At 44.4% G+C, this 22,749-nt stretch overlaps 1 protein-coding gene across 16 annotated transcripts in view; it reads right to left on the bottom strand.

Moving 5' to 3' along the window:
• LOC123352367 (DAB2 interacting protein) overlaps window positions 1–22,749 on the bottom strand; it is a 401,633-nt gene that overhangs the window by 250,275 nt on the left and 128,609 nt on the right. For 5 of the 16 annotated variants that reach the window (XM_044992346.1, XM_044992348.1, XM_044992349.1 and 2 more), the window contains exon 1: window positions 8,423–8,671. The exons of 8 other annotated variants lie outside the window; for them this stretch is intronic. In XM_044992346.1, the coding sequence (XP_044848281.1) occupies window positions 8,423–8,543 (121 nt within the window). In that variant the 5' untranslated portion in view covers window positions 8,544–8,671. Of the gene's footprint in view, window positions 1–682; window positions 892–3,734; window positions 3,979–8,422; window positions 8,672–22,749 lie in introns of those variants that run through there. 3 more of the 16 variants (XM_044992359.1, XM_044992360.1, XM_044992366.1) reach the window with 3 other exon arrangements.

Raw genomic sequence — 22,749 nt, 5'->3', positions numbered from 1 at the left:
GAAAGGCTAGGTTCAGACACTTACCAGGCATTCTGACATCAAGGCCCTTGTGCTAATCACTAAACATTACTTCCCTCGCTGTAATTCTACAAATTAGATCACGTGAGAGTCATGGCACAAAACAGATGCTTTTCAAGTTGATCACAAATTCCTACAGTTAGGGTGATCTAATCAAATCATACCCATGAAGTGCTTCAAGTAGTCTTAGAATCTTAGATTGATTGTTAACAGGGCATTGCAAATGGGTTTAGCTAGGAGTAATCAGAAGAAATTAACAGGGAAAATTTGGGTCAAATATCAAAACTTTTTAACAGTGAGATCCCTTAGGCGTTAGGCTGCAGCAAAGTTTCCTACAAAATATTGTGGAAGTTCCACCCTTTGGGACATATAATTAGGGTTGCCAACTTTGGTTGCATAAATTCTTGGAGATTTCATCATGACATAATCTTTAATTCCTTGAGACTTCAACTCTTCAAGATTATCCTGGCAACCCTGCATGTAATATTAAACCAAAGCACTAGAAAATTCAATTGTAAGGAGCAGTCCTGTACTGGCTGGTGGAGACGGCAGAGATAACTTTAACCTCTATGATATGCTAGTGATCATACAGCAGCTAACCCCTTGGGTTCCTTAGGATTTTCCTTTAGGGTTCTGTTTGAAGCTATTTACAGATTCTTCTTACCAGACTCCAAACTGTGGGTCCTTCAGGGGAAGGGCACTTCGAGGCTTTGAATTCTGGCCCTTTTCATGAGATTACAGTGATACTTAGTTGAACAGCCTGTGCTAAGACAGAAAGCAAAAAAGCTGGCCTTAGCTTCCAAGATCTCACTGTTTCGTGTGGCCAAGTACAGGTCTTTGTTGAAGATCAGACAGTCGTCTCTTTACAGCAGTCTTCAAAGGAAAAAGGTGAAAAAAAGCTTATTTAATGAAAAGTCTTTTTGTGAAGCAGTCTGAAAAGCATTTGTGATAAATATATAGCAGACAAGACATCTAGACCAAGGAGCTGATACAAGCAGAAGCATCAGGAACACCAACCTTTCAAAAGAAAGGTTATACTAACAACATTCTGAAACTCCCGGGGCTTTGGTGCAACTGGTCACCTGCAGAGAATAGCAGCAGGAAACAAAACAAACAACACAGTGACAGTGGACTCACGTGAAGGACCTACTGCAATCCAGAGAGAGGAGAGAACACCGCCAAGTCTTCAGTGCCCACAGCCAGCTTACAATTGTCAAGGCATTCAGGGATGGGATGGGAGAGGACTGATGAAATAAGAACTTGATGTCTGGGAGCTCCCACCAATGTCAGCTCACTTTTAAGCCTTTTATCACATGGTGGCAACTGGGTCACAGAGTTAGGTTCTCATTTTAGAAGGCAAGGTTTAAAGTTCTGCTGCAGGAAGCCACAGTGACAAGGGGGCAGTTTGCAAAGAGAAGAGAAGGGCAGCAGAAGGTAAAAATGATGGAGATCCAGAATCCAGTTCATATTAAGTTCACCGGGGAAAGTAACGTAAGAAATGAAGCAGAGGGAATAACTAGCAGGGGTTACAGAACGGCCTAAGAAGGTCTGAGGAGACGATGCCCTTGGATAATAAAGTCAGGGGATGTTTTCAGAAAGGATCAACTAGGAGTAACAGAATGAAATTAAGCAAAGGGAAATTTGCTGGTATATCTTACCACAGAGAAGGCTTTACACTGCACTCATGTGAGGTATACACAGTCCCACTGTTCTCCCCCATCCATCTACAGAGGCAGCAGCACCTGCATTTTTGTTTCCGTTTTAAATCTCTGAATATTTTGGTACATCTGAAAACATTTCTTTAATGCCATCTTCTAGTTTGAGCAGGTTCTTTCTTCCCATTTGTGACCTCTGCTATCAGGAAGCAGGAATGAGAGAGGGAGTCCTCTAGAATTTAGAGCTACCAAGAATCACCTGTTGTCAAAGTGGCTGTCACCTCCCATTGTTCTCGATGTAACTGCGCTCAGTTAAGGTGACCTCTTTCAAAATGGCCACGACTTCCTACTATTTCCAGTGAGAATGTAAGCAGCCTGCGGCCTCGGTCCCACTGAGAACAATGGGAGATGGAAGTCATTATGAAAGAGGGCACATCTACTTGGAACTCTTTGGTTTAGATTCTGGAACATTATTTATCAGTCCCTGCTGAAGAAACTTTCAGTTATGAAAAATTATTCTGACCCCTAAAAATGTCTTTCAATATAGCCTGTACACAAGATTTCAGTGAGTTTTAACAATAATAGCAATGTGAAATACCTGTTTTATTCTGTTATTAAAGATCATTTGGGATAAAAAAAATACTCTGATCCAGATGAAAAAATTAAAACAAAAAAACCTGGTCCCTTAAATTAACCCATAAAATAATTAACTGCTTGTCAATTCTCCAAAATAAATATATAAATGAATTCTGTACTCAATTAATAACTGCTGTAATTTTGGGGCGGACACGTTGTATTCATCATGCATAACAAAGTGGTTGAATCTATGCATTAAATGTAAAACTCAACTCAGCCTCAACTCTGGAACCACGAGCAGCGCTTCCACAATGAAGTTACTATGGGAAGACAGTGAATTTGCATCCTTTTGCAAGACTTGCTGGCCAACACCTGTTCCTCTATTCTGGACTCTAAGTAAAGGCAGAGATGCTAGGGACCAAAGTGCCAGGTGCTACAGCCAGGTGCTGCTTTTATAGGGAGTTTTCCTTCTCTTACCCCAGACCCTCAAGAACCTTCCACTACAGTTACATGGATCACCTGGTAGCTATAATAATTCCAGCAAGGATTCCTCACATATTTACCCACAACTCCACGCAGAACAGATGGCCCAAGGAAGAAAAGAGAATTTTGGAGGTTTTTAAACTAATATATATGCAGCTTGTCCAGGATCCCTGTGGCATACAGAGCCTGGAGATTTGACACATCATCCTTCAAACACAGATTAAATCACAGGGGGGGGAAAAAAACTTGCCTTTTCGTTTAAACAGCACTTGAATAGCACTGGCTTGAGTGCAGTGCAGGCCACAAGTGTGCTGGCTTCCCTCATGCTAACCTACTGCTCTTCCAGGGCAGCCTGAGCTCCCCACTAGCTCTGCTATTGCAGCTCTGGGCCTCTCCAAAGCACAGCTTGCTAATGGTACCGAACTGTGATGAGTGTGTCATATCCACAGGGGGGAGCTAGGGGAAACCCTCAAACATAGAGAATGGAGTTAGCAGCACACTGGTGCATGAAATGCAGCCTCACCACTGCCGAGATGCAGTTCTGGAACTCTTAGCCGCTGTGGCACAGACAAGCGCCACAGCAAACAACATCCTTCTCTGGAACAGAAGGGCATCCTGTAGGTTACGAGGTTAGAGAGTGGGCACCAGTTAGACAAGGAGGCAGGAGGCGGCAACGTTCTCACCCTACCCAACAACCCTTCCGGCCCTCGGTCTGATGTAGAAAGTGGCTCCCTCAATCTATAGGACAATGAGCCAAGATGGACAACATGTAACGCACACATTTCAGGAACAACGTTCTTATAGGGGGAAGCCGCAGGGCGAGGAGTGGCGTCTGTGCACGACTGAAGACCAAAGCAAGGCCAAGGATCCCAACACTATGAATTCGTATCCCATTCAGTCTTGCCACCCAAAGAGGCCCGGAAGGACACAAGGGAGACAGTTTGGACCGCTTATTTTTGAAGTGGCAGGGGGATGAGGCAGGGATGCAGCACAAGTTCAGACCTTTTGGGTGGGAAGCAGTAGTCTACATGGAAGAGACAGGCCACACTGAGATGCACACAAGCCCAAATTCAGTCAGGTCCATGGGGTGAAGCTGGGGATGAATTTGGCCCAGTGTGGCAAGGATGCTGCTTGTTGTGGTGAAGGGCTGTGCTCAGCGGGAATCCTTCTCACCACCCACTTCCATACTTGTGACGAGTCCCCAGCCAGAGACACCAGACTGAGCGACGCGAACTCTGGAGAGCAGCGCTCTAGCAGATGGGAGCCTGGGAATTCCTGGAGAGCTCTCTTTATTGGCTTAGAGAAGCTGGGCTCTATGACACGGCTCAGAACGGCCATGACTGAGAGTTAATGGGAATCCCAAATACAGGAACTACTCATGGTGATAAAATACCTGGTCCCAAAGCCCTCCACAGACGCTCTCACATGCAAGCAGAGGTCAGATTCGTAATGAGACGCAGCCGTCTTCAGAGCATGCCTGACCCCGTTAAGAGATGCTCCACGCTGGATTCTCTGGAGAAGCGCGTTCGAACCCTGTCATGCTTAGGTTACGACTGCACCGCAGCTGCGGTGAGATGGACAGACACGCTAGCTCTGCTCCAGCCAGCGTGAGTGAGTACCCAGGCATCAAGGCTGGCTTGTACTCTGGAGGCTAGCCAGAGATGCTGCCCATGTTACACTGCAGTCTTCAGCCTGCTGGCTCAAGCAGAGCTAGCACGTGTCTGTCCACACTCCCAGGTACTGTGTAGAGATACCCTTACACTCAGCGTTTCTATGCTGCTGTTTGCAGTAGACATTTCCTCTGAGGCGGCAGGTGCCAACATCAGTGTGGGGGCTGCTCAGAGTCGGGGAGAAGAAAGGGGCATGATGAAGGGGCAGTTCCTCAAGTGACCTCTAGAGGGAGTCGCTTCCAGCCCCTCCTCAGTGAGGCAGAGGAACAGTGATGATATTGGTGGCACTGGTGGACAGCATGCAGGTGGCACAGCCTACTGGTTACATCTAGTGCATTCCCCACCCAGACTAGTGCAGGGTTGTTCCCTATAGCACAGTGCCTAGTGTGCCATCCAGCCTATGGGCCTCCCACCACTTGCTTTGGGAGATTATTCCGCTGTCTAGCAGAGCTCTCACTCATGGTGAAACATTTCCTGATGTTTGAGTTGTCCATCACTCAACGCCATCCCCATGCCCCACCTGGACCAGTCTAAACAGCCCATTCCTCCCTTGACCATCCCAGCCTTGGCATGGGGTTGCCTTTCCCAGAATCTAGAGGTGCCAGCCCTGCTTACACAGGGCCAGCAGCAGCACCCTTTGCTGAAGTTGCTACCAGTCCCGTCCCTGCTGGAAGCTGCAAGAGATCACCTGCTCTCACATGTTATCATCTGGCTGAGATGACTGAAAGCTGGCTGCCTTTGCAAACAGCTGTCAACCCTGCTTTGCCAGTACAAGAGCCCCTGCTGCACCAGGACCTGCCTTCCTAGTCTCTAAGAAGTCATCCCCCCCGCCATATTCCTCAGGCGCTTGCTTAGAAAATGCAAACTCCGTCCCTGTAGTCTTTTTGAGATACAGCACAGCTGAGCATTTGAGTGAGGGGGTGCTGGTGTCTCTCTCTCCACCCCTAACAGAAGCTCAGTTCTCTGCAACCTTCTAATATCTCAGCCTCACTAGCCAGTGCCGGACACCTCCCTTCAGCTGCAAGAGCTCCAGCCCACACCACAGCTTGCACTGCTCCCACACCACAGCCTCACTAGGCTCCATGGTGGGTTGGACTCCACACATATGGCTGGCTGGCAGGCAGGCAGGCAGCAGCCATGCCCCAGGGCCCAGCAGTGCAGCTCGTCAGGAAGGAAGGCAAAGGGAGAGGCATAAAGGGCTGGCATTAGAGGGGGAGCTGGTGGAGGAAGTGAGAGACAAATACAAACTTCTCTTCATTTCAAGAGACCGGTTGCTCTGAAGTGCGTGGGTTGAAGGCTGTCCTGCTCCCACACGCTCATTACAGCTTTTTAGAACTAAGAAGCTAACTGGCAGCAGGTGGCAGCACCTATGCCCACCCAGCACCAGCACCAGGAGTGGAGCAAAGTGGACAATGGTGAGTGACTCAAGCTGGAAAGGCGGGAATTTGGTACCAGCAGAGAACTCCCCGTTCCTGGGGAACATGTAACAGCTGGCTGATCCCCACTGCTTCCTGCCCAAATGCAAAACCAACCCACGCTCCACCGAAGGACTCCCCGGATACACCCTGTAACCCCCAGTGCATGTGCCACTGCTGACCCAGCCACTTGCTACAGCCACGATGCCTCCAAGGCATCTAGAGAGAACAAAAGTCTGTGGGTGATGCAAATGGTAAAGCACAAGCCTGCTGCACAGCACACATGCCACAGCTGACTGCAGACTGCTGGGGCTAGCTCCTTCCCCTAACGTGATGACAGTGCTAATGAACCTACGACAACCTACCACCCCGAGGATACCCTCCACCAGGGTGACTTGCTGCAGCACGAGATACTCAGTATCACTGCAACTCAGTACGAGGGAAGGGGAAACTTGCTCTCCCCAGCTGCCTTTATTGAATTCTGTAAAGTTCAAGCACAGTTTGTACGACAGCTGCTATAGAAAACCACATGGTGACCCACCCATTGTCTTCCTTCAGAGACCTGTGGGAATTCGGGTGGCCCAGACCACTGAGAGCCAGCACAATTTTACTACAGCCCTGAACCTTATAAATGAGAAATCAAAGGGAACTGATGAACCATCTATTGAAAATCTTATGGTGCAGCTGCATCTATTCACATCAGCTAATGGCGAGCATCTGAACGCTCAGCACCTCATCCTAATTTTTATGTCCTGCAAAGCAAGCCTGGAACTCCCCCCCTTCATGACGCTGCCTGTTCATCATCAAAGTCCACCAAGTATGCCAGAAATCTCAAGAAAGCAGTCTGTCCCATGGCATTCTAGCACTTCTGTTACCCAGCCCAGACCAGCATATAGGACATTAGAACTCAGAACCTGTGACTCTCCCAGTCCAATCTCCACTCCGGTGCTGACCTACTGTGTGTCACAGGAGGCTAGTCACTGCACCTCTCTGTGCCATGGTTTCTGCGTGTGGCGAGGAGGAGAATTCTTACTCACCTTTGAAATGTGCTCTGAGAGCTAAAGATGAGCAGTGCTATAGAAAAGAGCTAACCCCATCCCATTTGAAGCTATCATCATCCCACTTCAACCCAATCTGTTTACAAATCCCCAGTAAATAGTTCAGTCTGGCTCCAACACTTGTGATGGTGGTAAGTCCATACTGGGATTAGTTACAGCAATGAACACGTCTCATTTGTCACAGCAGCTCAAGTGACAGGAAAACATTTTGGTTGTGAATGAGACACAAATAAAGGGGAACAAGGAACTGCCACATGCCTGTGAGTCTGCAAACAAACACTCTTCCCTGCCAGGCAAAACAGAAACACAGTGGAAAGAGAAAAACACTGTCTGCTTATTGGAAAAGCTGAAACAGGGACTGATTTAGCTTCCTTAATATTTCCCAAGTGATGATTCAAAACACTGAAATGAGATTCCCTACTGAGCATAGTGTGTTGTCAGTGAAGACAGACAACATTGCAACCTAGCTAGAGCTTTTGGGGCCAGACTCTGCTCTCGGGTATGCAGGTGTAAATCTGGGCTAATGCCAGTGAAGCCAGCATTGGTCTGGATTCATACCAGTGTCTTAGAGAGCAGGATCTGGCCCTAGGAGGCTGACTTCTGACATATCCTCTTACTCACACAACAAAATTACCCTTCTTTTTAAGAAATGGCTTTGGGAAAGCAGCCACACAACCCTCCTCCCTCCTTTTACAGAAAGATATTTCAACTGCAAAATGACCAAGACAGTAAAACAGAACAGGGTCACTTCTCCGAGTGCTTTAACTTTCAGCATGAGCAGCAATAAACATTTGTTTCACCTCATGAGAGAAGCCAGAGCAGCTTATTTTTAAAAAATGTAACTGGGTCAGTAGCTGCCTGGAGTGGAATGAATGGACGGTATGAATGAGTACGTCCAAAAGAAACATTGCTCCATGGTCCCCGCTCCTGCTGCACAGGACAAATACATTCTGTTACAGTGTGATTTTCAAGATCACGAAAGTGGCTTATGAACACACAAGCCCCACTGCCCTTCACCAGCGGCTTGGGAGCACAAGCCCTTATATCCCAGTACAATTTTTTAGACCCTCCAGGGGCCCAGCTGATGAAGAGCAGCAAATTATAACAATAGTTCTTTGGCCTTCGATAGCATCTTTCATTTAAGGATATCGAAGTGCTTTACAAACATCAAGTAGGCCTCAAAACATCCTAGTGAGTTTGGGAAGTACTCTTGCCCTCATTTTAAAGGTAAGGAAACTGAGGACAAGAGTCAAAGGGACTTACCTGATGGAAGTCACACAGCATTTTAACATCAAAGTAGGGAGTAGAACCCAGGTGTCCTGACAGCCAGATCTATACCACCACTAAACAATGCTCTCCCCCTTACCTGAGCACAGCACTGAACCATGAACAGATCCTTTCTAAAGTTCACTATAAACTTTGCAGCGCACAGGTACACTAAGGAGCATTTACACTGGGTCTTTATCATCTATAGTAATAGACTTGCCTGTTAAGCAATATGACAGGTCTTTGCACTTTCAATTAAATGAAATTTTGGTTGCAATTACCCCTGCTAAGTGGCCTGTTCCGGCTCCGGGATCTGCTTCGCTGTCTCTGAAGTCGCGACCTCCGGAGCAGTCGATAGTAGTAAGACGGTCTCCCAGAACTTTTCCTGCTGTTCACTGACATTTTTGTATCTATTTCACACAGACACGAGCACTCTCACTCACTCCCCTGTCCCGTCAAAGCAGCAACACTCCCAGCGTCTAATTAACAGGAGGCTGGTTCTTTAGAGTAGAGGAGAAAAAGGCGCTCTTCAAGTTTGACATTTAAAATTAAAAACCCCCCAACCCCAGCACGGAGCACATGTCTGAGCAGAGGCAGAACTCTCAGCAGGCAAGATACACTGTGCTAACAATTCCAGCCCCCAAAAAGATAAGCCTGTTGGAGTTGGAATAGGAAGCCAGAGTTGGCCTGGGCTCTTGAAATATGAAGAAAAGGCTGGAAGAAATCCTGGACTGGATCGTCTTCACTGGACAGCAACATCTGACTGAACCACCCTGGAAAAAGCAGAGCTTCCTGCTAGGGGATGACTGCACAGCCCAGAGTGCTAATCAAGCTTGTACCTGCCTCTGGCCACTACATCTTTCTGAGGGTGAAGCTTCAGCCAGCAGGATCTGCAACAGGAGGTTCCTAAGGCTTTATGAAAGAGGAGATCGGGGAAGGGTGTAATGAGTTCCTTGCCATGGGACACATGTTAATCATCATGGAGTGAAAGCCCCAGAAAACAAAGTGAAACTCGAGAGGGGATCACTTTAATTAGAACTCGAGCGAGCAGAGCACTGGACTCCCCTGGAGGCCCTTTTCCTTTCAACATTCAAACTAAATTATAGCATGTCACACGAGTTAAAGAAAGAGATCTAGTTACCATTCAGGTTCTGGCAGCACATGGGATTCTGCCTCTGGCTCATATAGCTCAAAAATTACATTTGAATGGGGAGAATTAACACTGTAAACCAAAGCGAGAGAGAAAAATAAAGGCCAACTGGATGGATTCCCAAGTCTCCAGTTTAAAAAGCTCAGCTAAGAGGTGCGTTATTCAGAACCCCTCATCCTGGCACCCAGAGAAGCCCCTGCAGCTGCAGACATGGAAATACTCTGAGAGGAGAGTGGCAGGGAGGATTTAAGAAGGATGGAATCACTGGAGGCCAAGGAATTCATACACTAGCCCTTTCTTCTATGAAAACCTGCATTTGCACTCCAAGCTCCTGGAAAAGCCGGAAAATCTGACTGCGTGACAGGCTACCGGCTAGTGACATTTGCAGAGGGGCTGCCCGCGCTGTGGCTGGCTTTGCTTAAATTAACCAGTCTCTTGCACCAAATGTACCTATTGCCAATGTCAGCAAGGAGATCAGGAAGCGAAAAGGTAGGGGGACAAAGCCACCCTGGCCATGAGTTGGCCATCTCTGTGCCATGCCTGTTCTGGTGATAGGCAGCGGCTGCCACTCTGCAGGGCTCTTGATTCTTTTGCTAGCACTACATACCCTTAAAGAAAACAAAAATATCTTTAATTCCACCCCAGATGGTCTCAGCCACCACCTGCCCACCTACTTCCAACATTTGCAAAACTTCTCTGATTAAGCTGGGCATTGGGAACACAAGGATTTTACATAGCTTATATCCATCTTATCTAAATACTGAGCAGTGGAGACATATTTTACTTCTCTGTTTAGAAAGGCCCTTCAGTCCGGTCCCTGACAAACAGCACTTCTTAGTCTTTGCTGAAGTCCAGCCCTGGTTTTGAGGCCATACCTAAGGAATTCTACACTAACTTTTAGACTGGTGCGGAATGAACCAATCAACCTGGCAATGACAAGTTTAGGTCAAGTAGGCAAGATCACAGCTGGACAACAGATGACTCTATTCTCTCCCCCCTCTGCAAGATGCAATAACAGAGCAACATTCCATTGCCTGGCTTCCACCCAGCTGCACCATTGCTGACCAAATTCACACAGCAGATCAGGAGAGAAGGAAAAAGGCCACAGTTACTTTACTTCTACCCATCTCATGTTACCCAGGAGTGAAATGGTTTGTTTTTACCCATCTGAATGGCAAACTATTAAAACATTTTTCAGAAGAACTTTGACTCCTCTTGGACAGGATTGTGTTTTCAGTTTAAAGGAGAGATAGGCACATATTTAAATTAGCAATGGGGAAATCTCAAACTGTTTGGAGATTCGGTTCAGAGCAGCAGCTGAATGTTCAGGTCTCTAGATGGTGAGCAGGAAGCTTCATAAGAGACCCTCCAGTAGGATTAGTGGGACCTAGGTTTTGGTCAAGCTAAAAATATCATGAGAACAGCCTCTCTCATATCTCATTTATGCCTCTAGCATCCCCCAAAATCAGAAGGCATAGATGGAAATGAACATTTAAAGTGAGAAATTATTTTAAAAAGTTTACCCAAATTCAGAGGGTCCAAAAGGGTAAGGTTCAGCAACTTTGTTCTTGTTTAACCAGAACCACCTGGGATGGAGTGAAGGAGAGCTACTTGGTGATCTTGCTAACCTCTATGAACAGGTGGAAGTGATCAGGTGGTGTGTGTTGATGGTTCTGCATCCATTCATGTGCACTTAAGCATCTGTTCTGTATTTATTTTTTTCCTATCTTTCCCCCCCGCCCAGTACCTACTGTGATGTTCATGCAGGTGACCATAAAACAAGAAGAGTTAATGAGGGGCTATAAACTATCCTGACAAGAGAAGGGAGTCTCATAATAAGAGCATAAATAGCCTGGGAGTTTTATTAAAGTTTAGCCAGCCTGCCTCTCTGTCTGTCTGTCTGACTTCAATAAAGGTTTTGAAGGCATTAAGTATAGATGGCTACAGAGCAGCAGGTAACAAAATGAATGACCCAGCTGGGAGGTAACAGACTGGTTGGGACATTTCCAATTATTCCAGAGCTATTTCTTTTTTTCCTTTTGAAAGCCATGTCCTGACACAAGCGCTGGTTTGTGTGAAGGAATCTAGTGCTTGCAGAAGCAGCCAGATTAACAGCCTTGGAGAAAACACATCTTTTACCTATCTCCAAAATAGCATAGGCAGTGGGAATACGAGCTTTCTGCCCAGAGCTCTGCCAACCAGACCTGAAGGGACCACCTCCAGGAGAGACGAGCTCAAGCTCCTAATGGGGGGTCAACTGGGGCCAAATATGGTGCTGATTTTTGTGATAGGAAGACCTGTCCACTGGGCTGAGATCCAACTCATGGCACGGAGACCACTGAACTGCCACCAAACGATAGCATCCTGCTATCACGTACAACTGTGGGCTGGGTTTACACTAATGAAATTTAGAGCAGCATTTGGCCACCTGTATTTGCCTCGGCCTCAGCAGTGTATGGGATTTGCCATTCAGACCTGTTGTATTTTCTGTACAGCTTTATAAAGTCAAGATTTATTTCACTCCTTTGCAAAAAAAAACTTACCAGATCTGCAGAAATGTTGGGTCGGCACCAAAGTCAGTTCTGTGATGGAAGCAGAGAGGCACAAAGATTGGTTTGTTTGCTCTGAGAGCAAGAGCAGCGCGCAGTTGCCTGAGGGTTCTACCAGTACAGAGAGACTTATGTCCATGGCAGCAGGCAGACACTCATCTCCAGTGGCTGTAGTTTTGTTTTATCATTTGCCTACTCATTTATGCCTGGAAAATAATCACTGTTCTTCAGAATCTATTCTCCCCAGACAGCCTCAGCAGTTAGCCTGCTTGCTTTCCCACGGGGCTTCAGGAGAGAACCATCATCCTTCTCAACTGTCTTTGTTTCTATGGAAAGGCACTCTCCTCCTTTATTCTGCATGCCGTGCCACTGTGCCTCAACCATGATTGCAAGGATCCTTATAGGCAAGGATACAAGGGTACTTCAGATTCCATGCCCAGTCAGTTCTTAGACTACCTATCAAAGAGGAAATTAGTACTAACTGTGGTGAATTCTATTTTTTATGCCAACACCTGTCCACCAGGAACTGAACTGAGACCCACAAATAATTTTTCCTTGGACAGTACAGAGTTGCGAGATCAAGATAAGTTTCAGTGATGTTACAATCCGTGTGGAACCAACAATCTAGAGGTCAAGGATCATTAAAACATTAAATCACTGCCTATCTCAGCCTCAGCATCTTGTGCTATTACACTGCTGCAGCAGCATTGATTGTGCTTTCATGGACCAAAAAAAAAAAAATCAGGGGTGAGGGAGGCAATTAGAAGGAGCCCCCCGCCCAGTGTCCCTGCCCCCCAGTTCCTCTGCCCAGGGCAGGTGGAGGATCCATGCCCCCCGCCCAGTGTCCCTGCCCCCCAGTTCCTTCGCCCAGGGCAGATGGAGGATCCATGCCACGGTTCTCCACAGCTGCCCGCCCGGCTCTTACTGTCAGAGCCCTGCGTGGATACATCGGTATCCACATCCATGCTGTTATCCGCAGAAATGATCCACGGATACAAAGCGGATACCCGCACAGTTGCAGGGCTCTATTTATCCTGCTCTGCCTCACCAGTGTGCACAAAGACTTCTGAGTCTCTTTCTCTGAGACCAGGGATAGGACCAGCTAGCTGCCACTCCTCGAGGGCTGATTCCCACAGCCTTCTGATTGGGTGGTCTTTTCTTTCCTCCTCCCGCTGCCCCAGTTCCATGGGCTTTTTTTTTTCCACAAAAAGATGGGGAAGGCCAGACATCATGAAGTCCATGATTCTTTGGCAGAACCATCATATTCAGGGGGGTCAAAGGCCATCCAACTGCCATCTCTTTGTAGTCTTTTCCTTATCAGAGTTTCTGGGTGAGAAGAACCCAGGAGGTTCCATATAAAAAACATCAAAACAACTAGTTTTCCAGTGTAATCAACAGATCAGAAGCAGGCTGTCCCCTTTCTTCATTTTACCACATTCTAGATTGTCCTAGAAAGAAAACGGTAACCATATAAAACCAAGAGGCCAGGTAAGTGCTTCAGTTTGCCAGAGCATTGTGTGCATGTTATAATTCTGCAACACTAAGTGAGTTATAAGGAGCGAAGTACAAAAGCAGAGCGTATATTTTCGAGGTGCTCAAATGAAATGTAAAACACAGCTGATGAAAGAGGAGGGAACTACTCTTTCAACAAGTGCATCAGCTTCTGCTGGCTGTAGTACTGAGCTCTCTCAGCCTTTGCCTACAACAGCATTTCTGAGACACCTCAACCATCAGGCCGCAAGTCTTTCCTTGGGTGTAACTTTGGAAAACAAGGCCTTTTTTTGCTCCTCCTCATTTGATGCTTTTCAATGGCCCAGTTATTCTCAAGCTAATGACAGTAAACTTGTTTTCCTACTGTTATACAACTTTTAGGCACAAACTACTTTTGACTAAGCACCTAGATGAAGCTTCCACTCAGTCTGGATTCTCTAATCAGAAAAAGGCTGGAGACAAATTTGAGGCACCAAGTTTCTTCATTTCACCATGAAGCAGCCGATATTCTTCAAAAGGCCACTGAGAACGTTGGTGACATACGAAGACTAAGGGTGTCTATACTACAAACGCTCCAAAGGCACCGCTGCAGAGCTCCAGCTACACTGCTGTAGCATAGACGCTTACTACAAAAGTGGTTTTTCCATGACTGTAGTAAACTCACCTTCCCTAAAGATGGTAAATAGGTCAATGGAGGAATTCTTCCATTGACCTAGCTGCGTCTACAGAGAGGGTTAGGTCAACTTCACTGTCACATAGGGCATGACATTTTTCACAGACCTGAGCAATATAGGTGGGTCGACCTGAGTTTTAGGTGTAGACCAAGTCTACGTTTTCAGTAGATTCAGTAGAAAGAAGAAAACAGGCAATTCCTAATGAAAACACTAGTAATGTATAGGTATCTTACCAGACAGGGTCTTGGACTGCAAGACCATTAGTCTGAACAAGCTGAAAATACACCCTGAAGTGGAGAAGTTCACTGCAACTTTATTCAATGGCTTTGTTTGGAGGCAGAATATGATCCTGATTTCAGAGTGGATGAAAATGAGTCATGACAAATTTACACATCCAGTTATTCAAAATGAGATAATGGCTCTTAAAGCTGCGAAGAAGATTTCGGAGAACATTTCTGGAAAGTGGTGTGCAATTTTGGTAGATGAAACAACACACTTCTCCAACAAAGAGAAAGTGGTGTTATGCTTGCAGTATGTGGATGATGACATGAATGTTCATTGGATATATAATGTAGCCTGTACATCAGCAGAGGCTACCAACTCACTAATCAAAGATGTATCATGTCTAAAATTTGAGCATCAGCAATTGTCATGGAGAATATTATGATGGTACCACTAACTTGACACACTTAGTTTCAGGTGTAGCAACCAGACTAACAACAGAAACTATGAGCTACATATACTCACTGCTCTGGGCACGCTTTGAATTTGGTGTGCTAGGCTGCTCTTAAAAATGCTATCCTTAGAGATGCTCTTGAAACTGGTTGATTTAATTGTGTCATTTGGTAAACAAACAAAAGGCTATATTTCAGGACATAAAACAAAGCGGTCAGTACAGCATCAAGCATCTATGTCCTCTGTCCAGCAGGATGGTCTCTCTCTGCAGAAGCACTGGCTTCAATTTCTGAAACTCCCTTTTACCACATGCAACTTGGGAGACACCAAAGGATGCAACCAAAGATCCTGACATGAGAGCTCTCATTGATGGAATAGCAGCTCAAAATGGAAGAGTTTAACTACCTCTTTTATACTGAACTAGGTTGAAAGTCCTAAACATGGTAGACAATCTGTCCAAAACTCTGCAAGGCTCAGGCATTTCAACCACAGAAGGCCAATCTTGTATGAAAATAATGTACTTCAGTCCATCTGATCAGATGAAAGCTACAATTTATTCTGGGAGGAAATCTGCCAGAAAAATCCAATACTGGATATAGTCAGAAGGTCTGGGCTTCCAGGGAAGAGAGAAGTTCCCAAGAAAATGCAAACAGGGAAATAGAACCCAGCTACCCAAATTCAGCAAAGGAATATTATAAGTATCTCCACTTTTATGTCACTGGTTTTTACAATGTCCAGTATTCAATAAAGATTTAAACAGAAAGACTACAAAATTATTCAAAATCTTGAAACTTTCATAACAACTCTAAGCCTAACAGAAACACAAGTTCAAGATGTGCTTCAGGTATATGGTTCCAATTTCAACCATGATTATTCAGCTTCATCTGTTGCAAGCCAACTGTCAGCTTACAGAAAGATCACTGAAATCAATTCAGAAGCCTCAGTTCATTCAACCAGACTGAACATCAGCTGTTTCCTGAAGTGGTAAAAGTTAATAAAAATGATTTGGTCATATCGGCAACCAATATTGTAAACGAGAGCACTTTCAGGGGTCTACACCAGTGGTTCTCAACCGGGGGTAGACAGAGGTCTTCCAGGGGGTACATCAACTCATCTAGATAAAAAACACTAGCGAAGTCCGTACAAACTAAATTTTCATACAGACAATGACTTGTTTATCCTATTCTATATACTATACATTGAAATCTACATATAATATTTATATTCCAATTGATTTATTTTATAATTATACAGTAAAAATGAGAAAGTTAGCCATTTTTCAAAATAGTGTGCTGTGACATTTTTGTATTTTTAAGTCTGATTTTGTAAGCAAGTAGTTTTTAAGTGAGGTGTAACTTGGGGGTATGCCAGACAGATCAGACTCTTGGAAGGGGTACAGTAGTCTGGAAAGGTGAGAGCCACTGCTCTACACCACATTAAACAATGGCCTTGATCTCCAGTGTGGACAATCACAGCTCAATTGGTATATGATTTTACATGTACCCATAGACAAAACTGATGACTTACACATGTTGCAGAAGAATTTATTTCAAGAAACCCAGGACAAAGATCATCAGCTGGAACTGTTTCAGATTTGTAAGTCTTTCTTTTTATTCCTCTTTTTAAAAAAGAATGCTTTAATGAGTAGTTTCGTACCATGACTATATTTGTCCAGTTTAATAGAGTGCAATAAAATGAGCTTCTGTTCCTTAGGCCTCGTCTACACTACCTCTTAAGTTGACGTAAATTACATTGCTCAGGGGTGTGAAAAAACCACCCCCCGAGCGAAGTAATTTATATCAACTTAACACAGTGTCTACACCATGCTATGCTGGCGGGAAACGCTCTGAGTGTTTCCTTTACTAATACAATCCCTGAACTTTAGCATCCATGCTCCCATCTCCCAGTTGTCTACACCCATGTCCCAGGGCATTCCCATGTGACGAGTTCTCCTGAGGGGCTTGCATGGTGGGCTCTCACCCACCCACATCCATGCTTCAAGAGGCAAATGTAACATAAGAAGAGAAGCCTTGTCACACTAAGTCCTTGTGCCCTCTCCCATCTCAGAACACACTCGCTAATTAAATCAGAATTTTAAGTCAAATGCTGAGGAAGTAATTAGGGCTGTTCTGCAAAATGTGTCCAATGTCACAGACGGGCTAGAACCATCAGATGTCAAAATCAATATAATAAAACAGCAGGCGCAACTTACACTTACAGCATTGTAGGGCCTTTCCCCCGATGGGGACTGAACAGAGTTGACAGAAAGTTTCCAGGTGATAGATTAGATACTGAAACAATCTAGTCCATCCAACATTTTTATAGAAAAATGTATTTTCTGTCAAAATGTTCTTTTGTTCAACCAACCGCCTCACCCCATCCAGTTTTTCAGATTTTATATTGTTGGAAAAAATGAAAAGGAAGTTTCCACACCACCAATACAGAGAAAAAAATCATTTTTAAAAAATGTTTTATGGAAAATAATTACCATGTTCTAGAGCTCATCAGAAAAAAAAAACACAAACAAACCACACCCCCCCAAAACTTTACAGGCCATAGATACACGCCACTGAAATGCAGTCACCTCTGGGGTGGAACGTGGCAGCGGGTCAATAACTCCACGGCAATACTACCCGAGGGTTTAGAAAAGGAAATGAAAAACTGAATCCTTTACTTGAAATTTAGACGTAGCATTTATTGCTTAGAATTTAATCACTGGCGCTATTGCCAGCAAGATTTCAACCACGACACCTGTGGTGCTGTTCTGTACACTGATGCTCATTATATGGGTTTTATCATTAATTATTTATTATTGTTAGCGTGCTAGCACCTAAAGGCCCTGAACACGATCAAGGTCACGCTATGCTGTGTTCACAGACAGACAGTCCCTGCCCTGAAGAGCTAACAATCAATCTAAACCAGACAACTCCACGGTGGGAGCCAGGAATTATTATCCCCATTTTACAGGTGAAATTTTCAGGAACAAAGTGACTCGACCAAGGTTACACCAGGAGCCCAGATCTTCCGAGTCCTGGTCTAGAGCTTTCTTCTCCGGACAATCCTTTCATAATGAAAAAAAATCATTATGATGCCAAGCACTTGCAGAGTGTCTTTCGTCCAAAGACCCCAAAGGGCTTTTTTAACATTAATTAAGCTTCACAACATCTTTCCCATTCTCCAGACAGGTTATAACTCCAATATTTTTAAACTCAGGTGCCTAAATTTAGGCACCTACATCCACCTTTAGCCATGTAAGTAATAGTGGCCTAATTTTCAGAAATGTTGATCACCCACAGTCCGCCTTTCCCTCTCCCCCTCCCCCCGACTCCAAATGTTTGAAAGACGTGGCTAAATGATTTGTTCACTGTTCCCACAAAAAGAGCAAGCAGCAGGACTGCAGGTGGAACCCAGGAGTCCTGACGCCCAAACTGCCTGATCTCACCAGCAGACAATTTGCCCCCCATCAGAAAGTTAATTTTGTAAACACGATCTTTTGTTTTCTGTATTTCACAGACTTCCTTCCCAAGCAAGGAGTTCAACCAATGTGCCATACCGGCTCCAATAAAGTGAATGCGACAGGTAAACATAAGAGTTGACAAACTTGTTATTCGCTGCATGGTAAACACCACCACAATGATCCACATAGGAAGTGCCACTCAGTAACCAGGCAGGTTACAGTAACACTGAGGAGAGTCAGCGTGTCTGAGAACCCAACCAGAGATATTTCCTTGGCAACCTAATAAACTCTGTGCCTGCCAAAGAATTGGAGAGAAACAGAGGCTGACCTCAAAACAGGGACATATTTCCTGCCTATTTCCCAATAAAACAATAGAGCTAAAGAACAACCTGTTTGGGCCAACTTCTGACTCCAGCCAAGAGAGAGGTGGATTAAATGATAACATTGAAATCTAGAGTAATTTAACTATGCATTTCTAACACCATATGAAGCTGGACTCAGATAACGTGGTTTGTATCCTATTACTGACCCAAATAAAAATTCTATCCTAAGATCTGTGTGTTTGAGTCCAATAGGTCTTCATGAAGCTGGAAACCATGTGCAATGTCTTACTGTAGAACTCTTAGTTCAAAGACGTTTTTATTTCTCATGTAGAGCTCTTATAGCCAACTTAAATGTATCTACTGAAACTCTCTCTCATTCCCCAGCCCAGCTGAGCTAACATTGCTATTGACAGGGGTGACTAGCTAACATACTAAAACAGACTGTCTCTAAGCAGAAGGATCCAGGCATAAAGAATTCCTTCTAATACATGATACCAACCCTACTTTTCACTCAGCAGAAAAGAAACTACACCTCTACCCCGATATAACGTGACCCGATATAACATGAATTTGGATATAACGTGGTAAAGCAGCGCTCCGGGGGGGGGGAGGGGAGTGCGCACTCTGGTGGATCAAAGCAAGTTCAATATAACGCGGCAAGATTTTTTGGCTTCTGAGGACAGCGTTATATCGGGGTAGAGGTGTATGTAATGTACACCAAATATATTGCTTGCTACCGATACAACTGATGCAAAAAACACTGATACTCCAGAGACTCTGAACAAGAGACTGAAGAAAGTTGCCTGAGTTATTCAGAGACAACTTACTTCCTCATTCTTGTAATGGTGCTGCTCAGAAATACATTTACAACTATGGGAAGAAATAGGACAAAAAGGAAAAACTTTCCCAACCTTTTTGAGAATATCAGCCTGGACGGCCTTCATATGGGCCTAGAACTGATCAACAATTTCCCACTGAAATGTCTTTTGATGGAAAAATCCTTTGTCACCAAAACAAAAATATTCACCAAAGCAATTTTGGTTTAATCAAATATTTTTGTTTTGTGATTAAAAATTTTGTTTTAAATTTCAGTGAAAAAAACATCAAATAAGCCAGACTTTCTTGCTTTCTCACCCACCACTTTTCCACTAGGGGAGAGAAGGGGGTAAAGAGAAAAAAAGGGGGGGGGGAAGGGAAGAAAGTGCTTTTGTTCCCACCAAAAGAAGTGTTAGAAATTCTGAAAATTTTCAGAATTTCTAATTTTAAAATGTCACGAACTGCCAAACTGAAAAAATCATAATTCCTTTCGAAATTTTTCACAAAATATCATTACTCTTTTTTGACCAGTTCTCAAAGGCACCACCAGAGGCCTGGCCCTGCACAGGCAAGTGGGCCCTTGACTTCACAGGTCTCCTCCTCCTCCAACTGCCAGACTCGTATGAACCGCTGGGCTCCTCTGCTACGTTCTGGGAGCATCCAGGTGGAACACGGTTGCTGTGCTGCTCAGATGCCCAGTGACCCCTAAGATGGAATGATGTGACATTGTAGCAGAAGGATGCGCGAGGGGTGGCCTAACAGAAAAATGAGTCAGTGAAAGTTTCTCAATGACCAGGACAAAACCTAAATAAGTTAACATGAGGAAAAGCTCAAAAGGTTTGGTCAGCTGGATATACACCTGTGCTTCCCTCCAGAGACCTCTGAACCATACACAATGAACCTCAGAAGCAGCTGAAAGGCGCCTTGTTCCAGATTTCACAAGAAGCCGACCGTCAAACAAGGTTTGGCACAAAATTTGTACATTTCATGTCAGGGTTGGGTCAGTTATTGTATCTGAATAGATTCCTTTATGCCTGCAAGATGCACTGTCACTTATTTCATCATGCAATTCCCAACAACAAGCAATGGAACAAGACTCCTGGACACAGCGGTTCTTAAGCTCAAACCAGACCAAAACACAGCAGTGAGACGGAGCTGGCAGGACTACCCTTTTTCGGAAGGAATAGCAAATATTCAGAACTGAGAGAAAGTATGTGTGAGGAACTCACCTTCAGGTAGATCAAAAAACTCTTCTACTATTAAATGCCAACAACACTAGTTATTAGTGTTAGAGCCAGTGACACATCAACATGCCAATCCCTGCCAGTGCTGTTCAGACAAGAATTCGACTCTTTCTTCTGTACTTTGTGATCTGCAAGTTCCTAGTACAACAGTCACACCCAAACTGGGTGAGGAAGCTAATTATCAGAACTGTGTTTTCCGCACTAACCTTGATGCAGAAAATCATGTAATAAACAATAATGAAAAACGGCCCCTTAAAAATAGTCTTTTTACTTTGTATTTCAGTGCTAACCTTGCTTTCAGGTTGCTGCAGGGAATGAGCAATTTGTTAAAATCCAGACACTAGATGACAAATGTATTAGTTATTATTAGCAGAAATCTCTTAGCTAGTTGTGAGTGCTCCCATAGTGGTTTCCCCATGCGGTATGGTGAAAGGTCAGGAAGAACGATCAACCTTTCTGCAAGTTGCTGCAGGGCACTGCTATCCTTGTCTGCTTGGAAATCTACTCTGTTTAAATGCTAAAGGTTAAACAAAAAAAGTTCACAGGTGTTCTGGGGAAGTTTAAGGATTTGCTCCCTGCATAAATAACCTCTATTAATCCAGAGAAGCTAGTGGTGATGGAATACAAGTCTCCACTTTCACACCCATCTCCTGGTTGTGTAGACATTTCCCAAGTACAACGAAAGGGCACACAGCAACATGAATCAGCACTTCTCCTGCGTGTTTAATCTCATGTTAACATCACGCTGAAACTGGCATCCATGCTGATAAGTGAAATGAAAGATTAAATTGTTTACATATGCTGTGTAAAACTTACTTACTGATTAATTAATAGATTAGATACTTCCAATTCATGTGTAAATGCCTGATAATGATCTCACATTTATGTAACAAATCATTGGCTTAATACAAACTTAATTTTTCATGTGATAAATGACTTTTTCCCCTTCCCTGCCACATAATTTATAAGCTATCCTGCAAACAGTTGGTTGTATTCAGGGCCAGGTTTTATTTGCTTCTAGGCATCACATTACACATCTGGGGAATCTTTTTTGCAAACAAACGTAAATCTTTTAACCCTACTAACACTCCGGCAGTCCGACGGGACTGTGTGTCTTGAAAAAAAATCAGACATTTGTAAAGGGGCACCCCATTAATAAGATTAGACCTGAATTGTAGGTACGGTACGATTTAAAAAAAAGTTTTATGAAACCAAATGGAAATGTTTTCATCAGTTTTTAAATTTCATTGAAACTCGTTTTGTTTGTTTTGATTTAAACACTTCCCACATAGTGTGGACGATGGAAATACAACAGCACAATGCTAGTGTGGAAGCGATCAAAGGGAAAGCGATCAATCTTGTTTCACCGTCCTAGTGCAGTGAAATGCCAAAATGCCAGCCTCAATCTGTGGAGAATAACTGAACAGTTAATCAGTAACACATGTGGTGAAACATTATAACGTGTATTAATTTTAATTTAACAGCAACAATTTAGCTCTCACCTCCCCCATGGTAAGGGTTCTTCTGGTCCAGCACATCATCACAACACTAGGGCTACCAGAACAAACTCTCACAGACTGGGGCGCCACTGGGGAGACTTGGACAGAGCAAATTCATTTCCCCCAATACATTTATAAAAGTCATGAAAAGACATATGAATAAAAATTACAGAAAAAAATCTAGCAGGTCATCAAGTCACTCTTGTCAGGTGTCAGTGCAGTGCTTTGCCCAGTTGGTAATAGACTGTCAGCTGAAATCCAGACTTTTTTTTTTTAAATCTAAGTGCATATGTGAGCCTCCCCATACAGCAGCAAGGGAGCACCGATCACACGTCCACTGCACTGATTTTCTTAAGAGCTCCTTAAAAGTTAGAGATGGAAAAGAGCTACGCCACCAACTCTTCCACTGTGTTCTGCAGTGCTACATCCAGGCCCATTTTCATTCACCCAATGCAATTTCCCCACACCCCTTCCCTTGGGATGACTACTCCATAGTGCAGCAGGCCTCACTGTTTCCCAGCATTCAGCAGAGTTTCCTTTGCTCAATAGTGTCCTGTTATTTCTCCCTCTGGCTACCTCCTTCCTTCCATTGCCTGCTGATAGTCACCTGATGACAGCTTGACAAACTATTCTTGCTTTTCCTAGTGCCTGAACGTGACCGCGCTCGTTGGTGATCTGCCTTGCATGATTTGTACACTTCATTAGTTGAAATGATACACTAATCTGAAAG

Source organism: Mauremys mutica, chromosome 18 (assembly GCF_020497125.1).
Source record: "Mauremys mutica isolate MM-2020 ecotype Southern chromosome 18, ASM2049712v1, whole genome shotgun sequence".
NCBI lineage: Eukaryota > Metazoa > Chordata > Testudines > Geoemydidae > Mauremys > Mauremys mutica.
Note: the sequence above shows the minus strand (reverse complement) of the source record. Positions and strands in the feature narration are given on the sequence as shown.